The sequence below is a fragment of the Lissotriton vulgaris genome, chromosome 1_1 (assembly GCF_964263255.1).
Source record: "Lissotriton vulgaris chromosome 1_1, aLisVul1.2, whole genome shotgun sequence".
Taxonomy (NCBI): Eukaryota; Metazoa; Chordata; class Amphibia; order Caudata; family Salamandridae; genus Lissotriton; species Lissotriton vulgaris.
In genome coordinates this window covers 1,634,766,202-1,634,785,746 of record NC_141685.1, presented here as the reverse complement: position 1 = coordinate 1,634,785,746, position 19,545 = coordinate 1,634,766,202, and the positions used below count along the sequence as shown (strand labels likewise).

Sequence of the window (19,545 nt, the reverse complement as noted above, 5' to 3'; positions counted from 1 at the left end):
GGATTTAATGAAAAATGCACACAGAGGGCATCTTAGAGATGCCCTCTAAAAAACGACCTACCACTAGTTTCCAGGCTGAGTGGCTGTTTTCAGCTGTCTCGCAGATATTTAAGAGTCTATGTAACAAACATTTTGGGGATGCCATATATAATAGAACATCATCCGCATATAAGGACATACGGCCGTCCCATCCTTCTGCCCAGCAGGGCCCGCGGATAACCGGGTTTCTTCTTATCCAGGCTGCCAATGGCTCCAGCACAAGGGCGAAGAGGAGCGGTGATAAAGGACAATCCTGTCTTGTTCCACGCCCTAGGGGGAATTCACTGGAGAAACATCCATGTGCCACCACATGTGCAAGCGGTTTTGTTTATAGCAGCCGTATCCAAGTGCAGAATTTAGGCCCAAACCCCATGTGTTCAAGGACAGCGCAGAGGAAGGACCATTCGACCATGTCAAAGGTCTTGCTTGCGTCAGGAGATCGTATAATGGCCTCTTCCTGAATGGTGTGTTTACGACCTATTACTTTGTGTAGGCATCGCAAATTGAGCGTCGTATTTCTCCTCGGCATGAATCCAGATTGATCCGAATTCACCAGCTTTGCAAGGTGAGGTGTTAGTCTATTGGCTAACGCTTTGGCTCTGTGCACTTTTGATGTCCAAAGAGCTCTAATGTACTACATTGACAGGACAAATCCCTTCCAGAAGACACAACAGCTATGCGTTTCTTACTGTAAGCCCTGCAAAGGACGTGCACTTTCCAAGGCACGAGTTGCACAATGGTTGGTCAAGTGTGTACAAACTTGTTATGTCAAAGCAAAAAGAACTGTGCCTGTCTTACCCACACCTCATTCCACTCGTAAGAAAGGGGCTTCTATGGCTTTCTTAGGTAATATACCATTAGCTGACATCTGTAAAGCAGCTACCTGGTCAACCTCTCACACCTTTACCAAGCACATACCTCATGAATGTCCTAGCCAAACAACAAGCTAGAGTGGGCAAGGCTGTCTTACGCACACTTTTTCAGTCTACTGCCACCACTTCGCAGCATGGGTATCTACAGCTACACATGCAACTAATGAAAACGTTACTCTGTAAGCATGTATTTGTGGCATGTAGTGCTGTAGATTCACATGGGCCCACCCTCCTCTCTGCTCGCCTGATGTTGTTGCAGGTATCCTCTTTCTTTCATTACCTTTATTTCTCTGCGGTGCTAGGTCATATTTTTCCTATGTTCTCTGTGCTCAATTTCCAAATATTGCCCTACGTGCTTGAAAAAACAATCTAACAATGGCACCGATGCCCATACGCAATACCACTAATAGGTGGAGTCACTAGGTCCCGTGACTCGAAAAGACTTACTTCAAAGCAAAACAAGTTGTTGAGCCCAACACTAGATAGTGGAAGTATGGACAGCATGTGAATCTACAGTACTGCATGCGATGAACAGATGTTTTCAGGGTAAGTAACATTTTCTTTTACAGTTTTTGCACCAGTGTGTATCAAAACTTTGTTTTGTTAGCCTGATGAGACCCAGGGACGCATCCTCACAGGTTTGAAACACTTACAATTGTACTCTAGCACTGAATCCAAAAGTGGTTAGCACAGAGCCTGAATACGCTTGTTAACTGTTGTTGCTCATTTTGTTTAAGTTTGATTCAGCTTAGACCAACTGTAGAGCACTGTGTAACACCTTCTCCCCCATTTGGCACTGGGCACTGCGTTGTTAGCACTATTAAATTGCTTGAAATGTTCTTCTGAGAAAACATATATGAAGACATTAAGTAGGCTCTCAATATTATTTATATGGCCACTTTTGTTATTTTATTTTAAAGAATGAATTGTTTGACAGGTAGACCACCAATGAGTTCAGAGCAGCAGAATGAATGTGAGTTGTGTATTTTAAATAAAACATCTTCTCTTTACATTATATAACCTGCTTCGTTTAACATATAAGGGTCAGCCCTGCCTATTTATACTTCTTTCTTTTTGTAGTATCATTAATACATGCACATGTTTGCTCTGGCATTTTTTATAGATGTTTGCCCAAGTTTATCACCATTCTTTATTCATGGGCCATTAATTCTTTTTGTGGCAATCAATTTTCAAGACTTCTCTAACACAGAACAGCAGACTTACTTTACAAACATTATGCAGAATTCAACAACATCTACTATGGCTGAAACTGTTAAAGGAGCATAGGTCAGAGTGTCTGTTCCAGCATTATTTTTTTTTATTCTATGTTCAATTTTCTATTTCCACAGCAAGGTAAGATTGTATGCGACCCAGTGCTCTGTGATGTTCCTTGTACCCACCCTTCCCGGGTGCCTGGCCAGTGCTGCCCAATTTGCATGGACTGCCTCTTTGAGGGACTTCTCTATGACAGTGGGTCTGCCTTTGACCCTGACCCATGCAGACAGTGCAGCTGCCAGGTGAGAAACTGTACATTTTTGTTCTTTTTCAAACTTTTTCTCATTCTGTGACTGGTCGGCTTTAAAGCAGGTGTTCAATCAAGAGGTGATACATCTCTTTGTAGGCATAGGTCTACCAAAGCCACACAAATTCACGCTCCTGTGTCTGAGAGCTCAGTATTTGATCACGAAGACAGACAAAGTGTTGTTTCTGGACTTTTGGCACAGTGCTAGAGTCTTTGGTTATAGGCTAGAAGACTGCTGTGGCTTATGCCTAAATAGCTAATGTACTCTGATACACTGTGAAGTTCTCAGTTGGAGTAAAGACTGCACTGTTCTAGAGTTGACATGTTTGTATATGTCTTGAAAGTTCGAAAGCATTCGATTGCCTAACCTACATTTGATTGTACAATCATGACAGCTACATTTGCCTTAGGCCATTAAAATATGATAGTTCAAGGCCACTGTCCAAACTACATTAAAGTGAAAACTCTTCTAAGTCTTAATATATGATTAGTCTAGTAATGTACATTTTAGGTTTTGCTAAAAGAATACTTTGTCTAAGCTACCTTTGGGTGTCGGACACATTTAAGCAATTGTGGACTGCACCTATGCCTAAATATTTAGCCCATTGTCAGCTACATTTGTATGTAGACATCATTCACGCGTACAACTGCAGACCTCGACCCACAACTACATTTAAGAATACGATCTGTCCTTTAAAGAATACTATCTATCGTCTAAGCTACTTTTGGGTGTCGGACACATTTAAGCAACAGTGAACTGTGCTTATGCCTAAAAATGTAACCCATTGTCAGCTACATTTGTATGTACACCTCATTCAAGCATACAACTGTAGACCTCTACCATAACTACATTTTAAAAAATGTTAAGTTTTAGGCTTAAGACACCACCTGTGGTAAGCCTCACAAAAGAGGTATCATATAATGAACACAGTGAAAGCAATGTCCCTTGGCAGCAGGGTGATAATATGAATCCACAGAGGATTACTGCAAATGCTACTATTATATGTCTGTGCTTTTCCTCTATCAAATGAGTGCTCCAGATGATTGTAAGCCAGCTTATTCTCTGACATGTCCTTGATTATTGATGAGTTGCCCCAAACCCCACAAGCGCATACAGTTTGAATGTTTCCTCATTTTGTCCCATTCATAGATACTATATATATATTGGAATGACATTACTTGAATGCTCCACATAGAACCATTGACAGATTTCCTTGATCTATAGCACACCCATTAGGTGTCTATATAGAGGTGTCACTTGGCATCTTCTCTGTGCTATATAGCTCTCATCCACCACTATTATACCCTATTTCAACAAGTATGCAATTACTACGCTGATTTATACTCGGTTGCATGAACCTGTGTCTCAGAATTTAGCAGCCTTCGTGAGTTTTGCAGCTCATCCTGGTAGGGTTCATTCTAGTAGCAAATTATTTCTAGCATTGGGTGTCCCTGAGATGGGGCAGCTGCTTCAAGCTGATCAAGAGTCCAGCAGTACTAACAATGAGACTTGAATGGCTGGACAGAGTCCAGTAAGTGCAAATGTCTGCTATTTTAAAAAGCCCAGTACATTAATCTGACCAACGCATTACACTTTGCATTGAGGTACAGAAAGCTTTCAAATTAGGTTTTACTCTTGCTTCTTGCATTGTGTTTAATAATTGTCTTTATTGTCTTATCAGCAAGAGGCTTAAAATCAATCACTAACCCCATGCTTTACATTAGCGTTAAACTGTCTTTCCTATAATCGCTTTTCATCAACATCTGATGTTAGATTATTCAATTACTCCACAATAATGCAAGTTAAATTCAAATTAAAACATATATAGGCGGGTGAGTTTCTCTTGTGAAGCCTTCAGTTGGTGAAACCTATTATTGCTTATAACTCACAAAGTCTGCAGACTGAATTCTGAGCGTCTCTGAACAATTTTTATCATGTCAAGGAGAACTTGTAATTTAAGACTAGTCTGCAGGGAATAAAACATTTATATTTTAAATGTCAAACTATCAATACAGTATTGTTTAGTGTTTGATATTATTTTTTTTTGTTTGTTTGTTTTTTTGTCCTCATTACGCAACAGTTAATAGTAAGGAGTTTTCAGGGACCTTTCTCAACTTCGTGGCTCCCCAGAGAAAAGAGAGCCCTTACGTCCATACACTTATAAGGAGGAGGATTGTTGTATCGTAGTAGGTTGAGCTAGCCATATTTGCTACTCTTGCAATCCTTCCTCAACATTTTTGCGATAGTGTAATCATTGGACTATATACAGAGAAGAAATGGGAAATCCAGAATTGATACCTCCATGTTATGTGCACAACATAAATAATATATGCCTCTCCCTTAAATTCACCTCTTATGATATTCTTCCCACAAGTCCCAGAATCTGTATTTTTTAGAAGCATTTTTCTTATTCCTGTCTAGGTTAAACACTTTCAAAACTGAAGCCAGCCATTCATTATGAGTGGGGGGCACCGGAGTTATCCATTTTACACAAATTTCCCTTCTTGCCAAGAGAATCAGTATGAAAATTAAGTTTTCTTGAGCTTTAGTAAAAGGTCTTCCTACAATCGTACTTGAGACCCCAAAGATAACTAGATCGATACTTACAGGGAGTTGTCTTCCTAAAACCCTTTCTAAGGTAGTACCCACTTCTTTCCAGAAGGCGTCCAGGCTGGGACAGCGCCAGAACATATGCAGGTCATCAGCCATCTGTAGACCACACTTTGGGCAGCTCTTCACTGTGGCCCTGTTCAGTTTGGATAATCTTTTCGGTGTCCAGTAGCCTCTGTGTACAGTGAGTAAATGATTTCTTTTGAGAGCAGCAGACGTTACAATTGACCAGCATATGCTCATAGATACTTGCCATGCAATACTTATATCCAGCGTCGGCAGGTCCTTTCCCCAGGTACTTTCTGGAATTCGGAAGTCGTCCTCCCCAGCCGAGATTAGAGCCCAGTACCAGAAGGAAATTTCTTTCGGAAATGGTTTGGACATCTGCATCTTTCTCTCCATGGCGATGTTACCTTTTCTAGTCTCTTTAAGGGACTTGCTCCAACTCAGTAGTTGGTAATATTTAAATTTCGAAAGAGTGGAGTTCGTGCATTGAGATAATATGTCCCAGTCAAGAAGTTTATTTTGAAACAGGAGCTGTCCCCATTCCGTTATTCCTGCTGATCTTAGCGGAATCGCTAAACTGTCTTTAAGGCAGTCTGGTGTGATCTGAGAATCCCAGATCGGGGCCTTATCACTGTAAAAGGGGATATCCACTGTGGATCTAATACAGTACCACAGTCTAGCTGCAGATTTCAGGACCTTCAATTTAATTTTTTTAAAGAACTTCGGATGACCAAATTTGTAGAGAAAGTGGCTGGAATTATTTGTTAAAATTCGTAGGTATAATGGATAGTTTTCATAAGGACCCAACAGCACTCTAATACTTTTGAATTGGAAAGCCCTGCAGTATTCTAGTAAATCTGGGCTTGCTATACCTCCTTGCTCTTTAGATCTTCTTAATTTACGCCATGCGATTCTTGGTTTTCTAGAAGACCATATGAAACTAGATAGGTCTCCCTGCATCTTTTTTATCTTGTCTCTATTGAACTCGAGCGGGATAGCGTTAAAAATAAAGGTGAATTTTGGTAATATTGCCATTTTTATGATGTTCGATTTACCCAGGAATGTTAAGGGCAGAGCTCTCCAGACTTTCAGTAACTTCTTTACCTCCATCTCTACCCTATGAAAATTTATTTGGGTAATTCTATCAATCTCCTTTACCAGATCAATACCCAGGTATCTTATCTTTTCTTTACTAAAGGGGGATATAAAATTTTCATTCCAGCTTAAAGTTTCAGTTTTTGCTTGATTTATCTGATAACCAGATATCCTCCCAAAGTTGATTAAGGTCTCTTCAGTTGTTTTGAGAGCCTCTTCTAGGTCTGAAGTAAAAATCATGAGATTGTCTGCATATAAAGCAACTTTCTTATGCCACCCTTGATAGCAAAATGGGGAGATTGAAGGGAGATTCCTAAGATGTTCTGCAATCGGCTCTATATAGAAATTAAAAAGCAGGGGGGAGAGAGGGCATCCCTGGCGTGTACCTCTACCTATTTGGATGTTATTAGTTAGGTGACCATTAATTAATATTTTGGCTCTGGGTGAGTTGTAAATATTTTCTACAACTTTTATGATGTTGTCGCTCAGTTTATATTTCTTTAATACCTCACTTAGGTAGGACCAGTTTACCCTGTCAAATGCTTTGGCAGCATCAATTGTAATTATTGATAGAGGGATTTTCTCTGCAATAGCGATGTCAATTGCCCCGATCAACTCATGTGTGAGATCCTGAAGATGCCTTCCTGCCATGAAACCCTTTTGATTAGGGTTTATTAGTGACCCCGCTATTTTCCCCAATCTTTTTGCCAGGATTTGGGTAAAGATTTTATAATCACAATTTAGGATGGAAATTGGACGATAGGATTCACATTTCTTTGGGTTTTTACCTGGTTTCAAAATAATAGAAATGATAGCATCGTTCCATGATTCCGGGATTTTAACGTTATTTATAAAAATCTTATTAAATAGTATTGTTAACTGGGGAGCCAGAGTGTCTTTTAGCTTTATATAGAATTCATTTGGGAGGGCGTCAGGACCTGCAGCTTTTCCTCTCTTTAGTTTTTTTATCGCTTGGACAACCTCCTCTGTTTTTATTTCACTATTTAAATTTTCTTTTTCCTCTGGGGTTAAGACTGGAGTGTATTGCGTTTGTAAAAAGTTGGTTATCTCCTCAATTTTTGGATTACAGTCCTCAGTATAGAGGTTGGAAAAAAAGACCGAGAATTCTTCTTTTATTACTTTCTCTTCAGACCCATTTTGAGAGCTGTCTGTTGGATCAATACAGTTAATTTTATTTCTAGCTTGGTCTGTTTTAAGTTTCCACGCGAGCATCTTCCCGCAACCTTCTCCATATTCATAATGGGCAAGTTTACTGCTTTCCCATCTTTCCCTAATTTTGCCTTCTAGTAATGTCGATAACTTTTCCTTCATATTGAGCCTTTCTTTACTTAAGTCTTGACATCTTAAGGGAGAAGTGTCTATCAAGATCTGGCGGTCCAGAGCTTTTATCTTCTCTTCTATTTTCTGGATCTCTTTTTTTGCATCTCTTGATTTATGAATGGCCAAACCGCAAATCTTGCCCCTTATTACTGCCTTATATGCGTCCCAGACCACTTGGGGTGAGGCACTCCCAATATTGTTCTGAAAATATAGTTCTGTCTCCTGGGTAAGTTGGTCAATTATTATGGGGTCTAGGAGGACAGAACGATCCAGAGTCCATCTCGGTAATGTAATATCGTCATTTATTTTTAAAGTCATTTGGACAGCCGAGTGGTCTGAGAGATGAGCGGGAAGGTGGGTCAGTTTGTGAGTATTTTCTACTAGCCCCTGGTCTATTAGGAAATAGTCAATTCTTGATTGTATACCGAGCTTTTTATTATTAAAGGTAAACCTGTCCTGTTTGGTGCCCTTCTCATCCCATACATCAATTAAGTTTAGATCCCTTTTATAAATTCCTAACCATTCTCTCATTTTAGGCAAACTGGCCTGTTTTCTTTTTGGGAGCCGATCTGTATTTGGATTTAAAATTATATTGAAGTCTCCTCCTAGAATCACGGGAAAAGTTGCAGAAATCAAATGGGAGTATAATGATTGTAATGGGGTAGGATCATCTAAGTTAGGGCCATAATACCCGGCCACATTAAAGGTATTATTAAGTATGCTAATCTTAGCTAGCGCCCATCTCCCCTTAGGGTCTGTCTCGGATGATAAGATTCTTGCCTTCAAGGATTTTTTTATGAGGATAACAACCCCTTTTGTGACACACTGTTGGTCAGTACAAACATAATCCTCAACCCAATGAAGAGTTTTAATGATCTCTTCCCATTCTTTTCTAAGTAGGTGTGTTTCTTGTAGAATTAAGATTTCGCTATCAGCAGATTTTAGATATTCAAAGATTTTCCTTCTTCTGCTCTTAGTTCTTAACCCATTAACATTCCAGGTAATTATTTTTATATTCTTCAGGTTTTTTCCCATCTCCCTCTGTAAAGTGTTTTGCATCCATTATTAATTAACTGGTTCCTGATTATCTCCTTTGCTTTAAGATGAGGAATTTTTTTTATATGTTTCCCTATTTTGCTCCCAACCTTCATGTGCTCCCCCCCCTTCTCCCCTCTTGAAAGTGCTGAAAACCACTTGTGAATGTGGTAATTTAAGATAAACGTGAAAAAAAATGAAAAAAGGAGGGATGGGGAGACACATACCCTCCCTGGGAAAGCCTCCCTTTCCTTTGGGCCTTAATTATAGCCCTCTTTGAGCCCCGTGCCTGTATTCAGATAAGGTAATTGAGGATATTAGTGTTGTAAGAATGTCTTAATACTAGATATCAATTCTTCATTTTAAGTGTATTCCATCTAGAGCACATATATTCAGACTAGGATTGGGATAGCGCTTGAATTTGAGTTTGATCCCGCATCTGTACTAAAAGATTATCGACTTCAAGAGGATCTTTGATGTTATACATCTTATTCCTCCACATAATCCTGAGTGAAGCCGGGAACTTCATTTGGACTGTGGCTCCGAATGATTTTAGTTCAGGCATTTTTTGACCCAATTTCCATTGCCAGTCTTGTGTCACTTTCGCAATGTCAGATCGGATCCTAAAAGACCAGTCATCCCTGTTATATGCTCCACATTTTAGTGCTTCACTCAAGATCCTCTCTTTGATGTTGTAGGATCTAAAATTCACCAGGATCTTCCTTGGATTCTTCCTTTCTTTAGGTTTCCCAAAAGGATCACGATGTACCCGCTGGACGTCATTTTCCAAATCTAGGGTTTTACTCCATGGAAAATAATCCTCTATTAGCGAAATTATAAATTTCTTTATATCTGACCCTTCTCGACCTTCCGGCACATTAAGAATTCTCAAGTTAGATCTTCTAGACTGATTTTCCAAGGATTCCAGCTTTTCCTCCATACTTTTGTCCTTTGCTTTTAAGTCTCTAATATTTCGTTCTGATGCTTCCACCCTCTTAGTCAGGCCGACGGCTACCGCTTCCACTGTGGAGACCCTCTCGTTTAGTGCCAGTAACTTTGAGTCCAGTGCTTCAAATCTATCATGGAGTTTGATTTGGTTTTCCTCTGATATCTTGAATCTGGATGTCATCTCAACAAACATTTTTAGGTCTCGCCTGTCGATGCGCATGCGCATCGAGCAAGCGAGACTATGGGGGCTCATCGACTCTTTATCCAACTTGCAAGGAATCGTGGCGATTCCTTGCAGTGCCCGTGACTTTTAAGCTCAATGCGCATGCAGGGATAGCAAGCATATTACCCAAAATGCCCAGATGTACGCCATTGATGGCCTCATTAGGTACAAATAAAGCACCAGGCATTCAGCTTCCAGCCCCTGCCCTACTTTCCTCCAAGAAGAGAGGCACAAGCTGTGAGTGATCTGTCCCTCCAGTATCCTGCCTCCTGCCATTGGATGCCCTTTTAAATGGTCAGCCAATGAGAGGAGGAGAAGGGGACACAGAGGCTGGGCTCAGATCACATAAGGGTTCATGGTGAGTCGATTTCCCTGCTTTTGACAATGTATTTCAGCCTCCACCACTAGCACACAGACACACACACTGGTCATTCACGTTTGGGGCCAACTTGAAAGCGCCCTCTTCCATGCCCAGTGTGTGCCTGTACATTGCTCTGCTGTATTTTTACTATCAGACCCACGAGTAAAAGTCATACAAACCAGTCTGCTAACCTTTCTACTGAATTCTCCTGTCACCCTTCTACATGACCTGATCGAGACAGGAAACTCATGAGAAAATGGCACAAACCAGTTGTACAACTCTTAATAACACACATACAACTAAAACAAGCAACAAAGCAAAGGTCTGATGTATGTCACTGTTTTGTGGTCACACGCTCTGCAATTCATAAAATCATAGGGTTTGTGATTGCAAGATAGTGTTTTTCACTGTGAAAAGGACACCCCCTCCTAATTGTTCTCCATTTGCAAAAATGTGTTTGGTGGCTTCAGAGGGATCACTGCACGCTCCCTTTGAAGCCTTTCCAACCTGTATACTATTTTTCATAAGCAGCACCCGAGACTTTAAGTGGCAGGCTGTTTTTTAAAAAAGTTTTCAATTGATGAATGCAAACAGTGAGGGCAGCCTGCTCTTGTTTGCTTTCCACCATCTGTGTTTGTAACAAACTCCAAATAGTGACCTGCCTAATTTACATTCATTAAACAGGTTGTTTAGCAGCCCTCTGTGATTGTGAAATTTGCAATGCGATGTATTATTATATAGGTTGCATTGCAAAATGACAGGCAGGTTGCAAAAAGTCAGTGTGCAATTTTTCATCCTCTATTTCTGGCCTCCAGCAGGCCAAAACGTTGGTGTGGAATTTCAAATAACAGAAATGGGCAGCTCAGTAACTACCGGGTAGTGCTCTCACCTTTAGATAATACTGCCTAAGTATTGAAAGGACTCCCTCTAGTTCACCACATTGTCTTCCTTGCACTTTCACTTTAACAAGCTCATCAATTCCCCATATCAATATTTCAAGGAGGCCTTCAACTCCCCACACAATCGCTTCCAAAACACCTTTACTTCCCCACATAACCACAAGATCTTTCATTCTTTACTTCCCCACATAATTACTGCATCAAGACCTTTGTTTACCCACCAATATATTTCATCAAGACCTTTACTTCCCTGTACCACCACTTCCACACATCTTTACTTTCCCACATCATCTCTTCAACACCTTAATTTCTTGAAACCATTCCTTCAACTAGACCTTTAATACCAACACTTTGATTTCAACAAGAACTTTACTTCCCTGCACCATCACATCAACAAGGCAGTTACTGCCACACCCCTTTACTTCAACAAGACCTTTAATTACCTATATCTGGGCCTCCTGCACTGGCAGCGTAATGTCGCCACCCGCAAGGGAGGCACCGTGCAGCTGTTGGCATGGTGCCGCGAACCTCACTGAAAGCGTTAAATACTGCGCATGTCTAGTGGTGCTCATTCAAAAGGATACGTTGCAAGCATACTAGAGTTAAGCGCTTCTTTCGGTTTTTTCGTTTTCCTCAGCACGAAGAAGAAACGTGCTTTAAGGGAGCATTAACCTTTTATGAAACCTAGATGCTTTATTATGTATGTGACTTTGCGACTTTCTTGGCCGCTAGCTGATCAGACTTTATTTTCAGTGGCATTGGCCTACTGTACGTCACCCAGCCCACTTTTTAACATCTACACCGCCGGCGGTGCGTGTAAGTAAAGAGGAGTTAACATTCAGGGCATGTCATCTCACTCTGAGCGGTGCATTGGAGTTCTGTCACTGTGAGTTGAACCCCGTGACGTGTGGGGTTTCAAATGGAACCAATTTTCCCTGCAACAGCACGAATCCTTTCAGTAGGGTTTCCCTTTATCGGATATTTAAAAACGCCTGCTGTGACGGCGTATAGAATGTATTTAATGAGCTGAGAGGTTTATTAATAGATCTTCGGAGTGAGACCATTATTTCTAATTAGTTATTAACCTTTAAATCCCTTATAAGGCAGGTGACCTAATACATTTCACGTCTCATTCGCTGTTCAAGTAATGTGTTTTTAGAGTTGCCGATCTGTGCTACCCCGATGAGGATGTTTGCAGAACCTCATGTGCTAATTTTCACTTTGTTAAACGCTTTCCATCTACGCTATTTCCTGTTCTAATTTCCTGTAATTACTAGCACCCTCACCCTCACCCTCACTCACCCTCACCCTCACACTCACCCTCACTCACCCTCACTCTCACTCACCCTCAACCCCTCACCCTCACTCACCCTCAACCCCTCACTCACCCTCACTCACCCTCACCCACCCTCACCCTCACTCACCCTCACTCACCCTCAACCCCTCACCCTCACACAGTGCAATAGGTCTCGGAGCATTTGAGTTAGAGCTTTTAGAAATGTTTATGGCTTTTTTTTTTAATTCTTTAGCATTGGCTACAGGAAACAAAAATGCTAAAGATTTACAAAAAAACCCATAAACAATTCTAAAAGCACTAACTCTAATGCTGCGAGACCTATTGCATTTCCAATGCTTGTTTCCATTAGGACCTCCATACTGCTACTGGGCTCGCAATGAGTCTTGTCAGATTTAGCGTTAGTGTTCGGTATATCTGAGCTGTGGGAGTCAAGGGATTCGATATTTATATCATTCTCCAAATCTGAAGCAGGAAGCATAATTGGACAGCTCAGGGAAGATTCGGTTCCTGAAGAGCCTTGTGGAATAATCAATGTATGACTCTGGGTCTGGCTGGAAGGAGACCTTGAGCTCAGATCCTGAGATTGGGCTGTTGTCAGAGGCGCCTCGTGATCCTGATTCTCTATCTGATTCTCTAACTCTCTCATCGAGATTTCTACCAAAAATTTGCTCGGGTCGCTTACGTCCTCCGAAAATGGCTGAGATGACACCGGAGAGGCCAACTTATCCATTGCAGGTATAGAATCGACTTTGTCCTGCACTTTAAAATAAGACTTCAAGGAAGGAGTGATTTTTAATGCTGATTTTTTTCTCCTCTCAGCTACTTCCTGCCTCCCTTCTGACACCCCTTTCTTGTTTAATTGTATCCCTTTATCTATTTTAGGAGCTTTACGTGAAACTCTCTTTGTAATTCGTGGAATTTACAGGTTGTTTAAGGGCCGCTTGACCTGATTTTTTGAGAAATTGCCTATTTCTTAAGCAGTAGGTGGACTTATCTTGCTGTACCAGATCAAGTTCAGTTTCGGGTTTAGCAGCCAGACCCAAATTATCTACCTTCTCTACTATAGTGTCAATTTTGCCTATATCACTGAAACTAGCTAGAACCCCTGTCTGCTTTGATAGTACATGGATTGCTGGGGGTGAGGAACCACAAACTGTGCTTTCTTTCTGCCCCTCCACTTTTACTTCACCCAGCCTCCTTAAAGTGGTATGTTGTAATAGTAGATAATGTGGCAAACTCTTGTTCTCACAGGCTCCCACCAAATAATTCACCAGGAATAGATAGTCAGGGGGGAATATATTTAACAGGCTCCCCAAAACTGACGTGTCAGATTCAGTCACTGTGCTATTAAACTGAGGCTGGTATATCTTAAGCAGTGCCTCTGTAGAAAGGTAATGAATAATTCTCCTGTTATTTCGCTGAGCCTCAGAACTAGACCTAGGGAGCTCCCCAGGAGAGTGTGCCCGAGCTCTAATTACTTCTAACCCCCCTGCCTTACCTCTAACATGAAATGAAAATCGGCTCACTGCTTTCCTGCAGTTACGTCTTGCGTTCAGAGCAGCCTCCCACTTCCCGACGTCTGTGCCTGTGTTGAGCACCGAGTCACCGATGAGCTGGCTTGTTTTCCCGCTGCTCGCTGCTACTGCAACAACGGGGGTTGGGGGAGGATCTGGGGCAGGATTTCGAACGCTGACCGGAATCAGCATGAAGCATGGAGAGTCAAGACGTTGTCCGGCAGAAGCAAATTCCGCAGGTAAGAACCGGCTTTTCTATTTTAAAAGCACATACGGTGCTCCGTAAAACAAGCCGAGAGAGAGGAAGAAAAACATTACTGCTAAGCTAAACTGAGCTACGAGAGAGGCTACGAGGGGGGTCGTCACCAATTACTTCGCTTATTTACAATTAGCACGCCGTGGTTTAAGCTGAGCTACGCTACAGTTGCCCTAGACACTATACATCCTCATTGCACAGTACCGCGCGTGGAGTTCAGGCACGGAGCTCCCGACCGGTCACAACAGCCGGCCGCCATCTTTCCCTAAATTAGAACATCTTTCTAGCATTGGGTGTCCCTGAGATGGGGCAGCTGCTTCAAGCTGATCAAGAGTCCAGCAGTACTAACAATGAGACTTGAATGGCTGGACAGAGTCCAGTAAGTGCAAATGTCTGCTATTTTAAAAAGCCCAGTACATTAATCTGACCAACGCATTACACTTTGCATTGAGGTACAGTAAGCTTTCAAATTAGGTTTTACTCTTGCTTCTTGCATTGTGTTTAATAATTGTCTTTATTGTCTTATCAGCAAGAGGCTTAAAATCAATCACTAACCCCATGCTTTACATTAGCGTTAAACTGTCTTTCCTATAATCGCTTTTCATCAAAATCTGATGTTAGATTATTCAATTACTCCACAATACTGCAAGTTAAATTCAAATTAAAACATATATAGGCGGGTGAGTTTCTCTTGTGAAGCCTTCAGTTGGTGAAACCTATTATTGTTTATAACTCACAAAGTCTGCAGACTGAATTCTGAGCGTCTCTGAATAATTTTTATCATGTCAAGGAGAACTTGTAATTTAAGACTAGTCTGCAGGGAATAAAACATTTATATTTTAAATGTCAAACTATCAATACAGTATTGTTTAGTGTTTGATATTATTGTAGGAAGGAAAATAATTGCCAGGCATTAGAAGACACAGGTAACTCAATCACATTGTATGGGGACGTTGTGGCTCATTCCTAACATGATTGCCCACACATGGTCCTCTTACAACTGACCCCAGTGCTCAACCTTCACATCACACTTTGGGCATATCTCAATCTAAAGGATGGAACAGAATACAATACTACACTGTGGGAGGAAACACATAACCACACACAAAAAGTAAATAGAAAACATTAGAATAGGACTATACTGTCCCTTTCTTCATAAATAAATATGTAAATTAGGTGTCACTGATGTTTAATGTCACATCAAGCTGTTGTGGAGTATGGTGTCCATTTTTTCATCTGTTTGTCCCTTCCTTGTACACACATTAACTTTTGCTTTCCTACCTTGCAAGCTGCTAATTCATGTTAGCCTTCATTTAGTAGTGAACTCTGTGATGGTGGTAGTGGTGGTGAGTTTGGAGGTGCACATGGTGATGGCATAATGAGTGTTGGCTTCAGTGACCATTGTTCATTACTGTAATTTTTCCAGAAGTTTGGGTAGTTGTTTATTCTTCTGGTCGAATGTTATTTCAACAAAAAGCCCTTTCAATAAGTAGTCTGTCATCCTAACTCTAGGTCTCTAGACAGGTTTTCAACTTAAACAACCTATTGCACAGTTGTTTCTTAGTTGTATTCCTGGTACTTTCTGGTATACATTTGTACTCCTATGTTGAAATGTTAGGTTTTTGGTGATTGGTTTCTCCTGTTTTCGTTTCTAAAGTGGTCTAATTGTGAGCTCACAGTATACCATGTAATAGCTGCTGCATAAAAAACCTTGTTTCTACTGCTAACAGGGTCAGAAATAACTTCAGAGGGGAAGATGAGTGAGATCATTTTGATTACAGAAAATACATATGGAGTTTACCACTATGATGAGCAAATGATTTTGAGTGTGCAGAGATGAGTATTATGGGGTTCATCTCACAACTAGCTGGGTGTTAGCATTTTTTCACATATTAACAGCACATTCTGAAGCATTCTTCTACTGTCACTCAGGGCCAGATAGACCATATTTCCTCCCAAAAACATTTGAAGATATTATTTTCCATCAAGCTGCAAGCCGAAGTGCTTCTGTTTCTGGATTTTGGCAAGGTGCTAGCACAAGTACAAACTCTTGGACATCAATTCTCACTTTTCAAATTCAAATTCAATCATACAAACATTAATCTCTATGCTGATAAACTAAAAAAATTAGACCTGTGAAAGTTGTTTGTTAGACCATAAAAGGTTAGTTCATGCAAGTATTTCTGTCTGCAAAAGATACAAACCTTGGTGATTGTTAGGTGCGTAATATATTACTCTTGCTACCTGCAAACTTGCTGCTTTGGGCCGCTTATGATTGTACTCTGTAATATTGATTACAAGAATATCATGGACGTAATTGGGCAAAATATCAAAAGGTAAGAGCTTAAAGGAAAGTATAGATTTACTATACTTAAATCCACATTAATGTACCTTGACGACTCAATTTTATGCGTACATTATTAATGTTCCACGATATTCTGTAGGGAATATTTAGGATTCACCCTATCCCTTATGAATTAACCAGTCTCTATGTATAACTTAAGGTTATTATTTCCTCACATTTGATACATCTATTCTTAGTCATTAAAAGTGGGGCTAGTTCATTTTAGTAAAGTGGTGTTGAATGGATGCCATTGAAGAAAAACAACTGATGGAACTGAGATTTGTTTTAGTTGTGAAATCTTTCTTAGTATATTTTTCCATTTCAGGCAGGCAACGTGCACTGTGAGCACACTCCATGCCCACCATTGGCATGCATGCATCAAGTGACGGATCCAGGTGCCTGCTGCCCTCGTTGCAGAGGTATTGTACCTTCTTGTATTCCTGTCTCTGCTAGTGAGTTTAAGACTGCACAACTAAAACACAAGTGGGATGTAACATGTGGAAAATGCTTTCTTTTTCACTAATGGTCCCTCATTCAGCATTTATTTATTTATTTATGAAATTTATTAAGCGCAAACAAATGCCCAAGGGCGTCTCGGCGCTGTGGACGGAGGCAGACCAGAGAGATGGTAGTGGGACATTGACAAAAATGTGCCAGGGTTGCTCTTCTTGCCCAGATGACAGAGCCCAGGCTGATATACCAGGCTACAGCTGTTGCTCAAGAATCATCCCAGGATAGGGCAGCTGACTTTTTTAGTGTGTACAGTGTAGCTTGGACAGCAGTACTGTTCATGGAGAGCACAGTGCTTCCTATCAAATGTTAGGAATAATGTGTGCCCACAGATCTTCCAACAGAGACTCGTATTCACTTATTTTCCTGCACTTTGGTGTGTTTCTTTGTCCATAGATTCTCTGCTGTTTCACTGGAGTAGTGCTTGGGAACAGATGGCTCGCAGATTTCACTTTTATAAAGGGACTTCTATTCCTTAGTTAATTTATTGAACAAATAGACACACTTTACGTTTTGTATTTATCTATTCATTACCTAATTTCTGCTTAATGTTGAAGACAAATGCATCTCTGTGCAACACATAGCTTAACGTTTCATCGCTTTTCCCACAGGCTGTGTATACAATGGTCGGGAGTATCGTGACGGCACCAACTGGCTATCCCCCACCACTCCTTGCATGTCCTGCATGTGCGTTGATGGTGTCACTACCTGCTCTGAGACACGCTGCATTGGCTCCTGTGCCAACCCAATTCAGGTGCCCGGCGAGTGCTGTCCGCTGTGTGCAGGTACTAAACTTTTAGATAAATCCAGTGAGAGATGGAAACTAGTCAAAGGATAACAGTTTAAAGGATAAAACAATTCTTACAGAAATTATGATAAACGCTAGTCCAGGAGAGGGGATGCCAAGAGAGGCTCATCCATTTAGTGGTTAAGATCCACATCTCCCATGCCACCAGCGTGTACCACACATCTCATTCAGAATGATCTATTCAGGAGTATACTATTTTAAATAATAGTATGTTTATATTCATTTGTCTATTTCCTTTGTTATGTAATTTGGTGAATACATATTTCAGTGGTATTCCAATACGGTGCTTTAAACACTCTACAAGAGCTATAAATAGATCTAGCAAATCACTACCCAACATAATTCATCACTAAACAGTACCTTAGTCTAAACCACCCTTTCTAGACATTATCCTTTGTGACTCACCTCTAAACAATTGGAAATACAATTACATACAATATCATCAAACCACGTATCCACTATTGCAAGTGCCCACAATCTTGTGTGGTAATTACTTAGCTGATAAATATTTATACCACTGGGATATGTATTTACTCGGTGTACAACAACCAGTACATTTTGAATTTGCCTGCTTGGAATGTGGCGTAAAATGTGCAGTCTCAGTTTACACTCCTGTTTTCTGCCTCTTTTCTAGCAGTTTTGTCACGTTACTCAAGGTTTTTGATATGTTCTTTTTCTGATTTTGTTTTGCAGACTGTGTGTATAATAACCATGTGTATAGTCCAGGGGAAAGTTTCCAACTTTCAGATGACCCCTGCGAGATATGCACGTGTGAGGTTAGTGTCCTTTTTTACTGTTTTATGCATCAAAGGGGAACTGCTACCTAGATTTGTCCAGGTTCTGGATTTATCATGGACAAAAGGGGAATTTTGAAGCAATGAATATTAACATTTTAGGTTGGTATGGTAAGAATCAATATCTGGTGTGATCCAGAGAGTGATGGTAAGACAATTCCAGAGAACTGGAGCATAGAATAATGGCTTTTGAAAAGGGTGAAAAGGACAGCAACTAAAGTGAAGAATGGACAAAGAATTGAAGTAGAAAATAACATCAGAGCTTTTCTGCAGGTCAGCACAGATATTAAATTCATATAACAGAATGATATTATGGGTGATTACATCAAATTGATAACATTTGCAAGGACTTTGCTGAAATGAAAAACATAGCCTGATGGGGCTAGAAAAAGAGACCAAGAGCAGTGTAGTGCCGGGATGGCAGTGTAGTGCCGGGATGGCTTAACCATTTCCACCAACGAGAAAAAGGGATGTTGGAGACAGTAACCTCTAACATTATCAGTGATAACGCCATGCCATAACTGATGCCCAAGGGGCAGTCGATGCAAAAAATATTGCAGCTTCAAAAAATAGTCAGGGAAATATTGGGAGCAGAACAGTTATCGAGTCAAGTACGCCTCATGGCTGACATATCAAGTTTGTACTTAAAGTCAATATGATGGGCGATGGCAGCATGCTAAAGAAGAAATCTCAGATTAATCAGTGAGGCTTTGAGAGCTTTGGAAACAATGCTGCCTGATTATTAGTCCTGGGTCACAATGAGAGCCGCACAGCCAGAGGACAAGGGAAGAGCAGCTTTGTCTGAGTCAGAGTTAAGTGACTGAAGATAGTCCTTGCATTAAGAGATACATTTGGAAACAAGCTGCTTCAGAAGTTAAGGTGAAGAGTAGAAGCATATTTCCCCTAGTGTGTACGGGTGCATTTGAGTTTGTCAGTTCTTCTTTCTCCATGGTCACCATGATGAAGCTGGGGTGGTTGCTATGAGAGCATAATGATCAAATAATAGTGAATTCAAAGCAAATTGTGACCCTTTCAAACAAATACTTCAAAATATAAGTCTGTGTTTTTTT

At 40.7% G+C, this 19,545-nt stretch overlaps 1 protein-coding gene across 1 annotated transcript in view; it reads left to right on the top strand.

The window, feature by feature from the left end:
- Positions 1-19,545, top strand: part of KCP (kielin cysteine rich BMP regulator) — a 694,272-nt gene that overhangs the window by 509,056 nt on the left and 165,671 nt on the right. The window contains exons 44-47 of the mRNA XM_086918865.1: positions 2,261-2,428; positions 16,689-16,782; positions 17,485-17,658; positions 18,375-18,457. Coding sequence (XP_086774991.1) covers positions 2,261-2,428; positions 16,689-16,782; positions 17,485-17,658; positions 18,375-18,457 — 519 coding nt within the window. The remainder of the gene's footprint in view (positions 1-2,260; positions 2,429-16,688; positions 16,783-17,484; positions 17,659-18,374; positions 18,458-19,545) is intronic.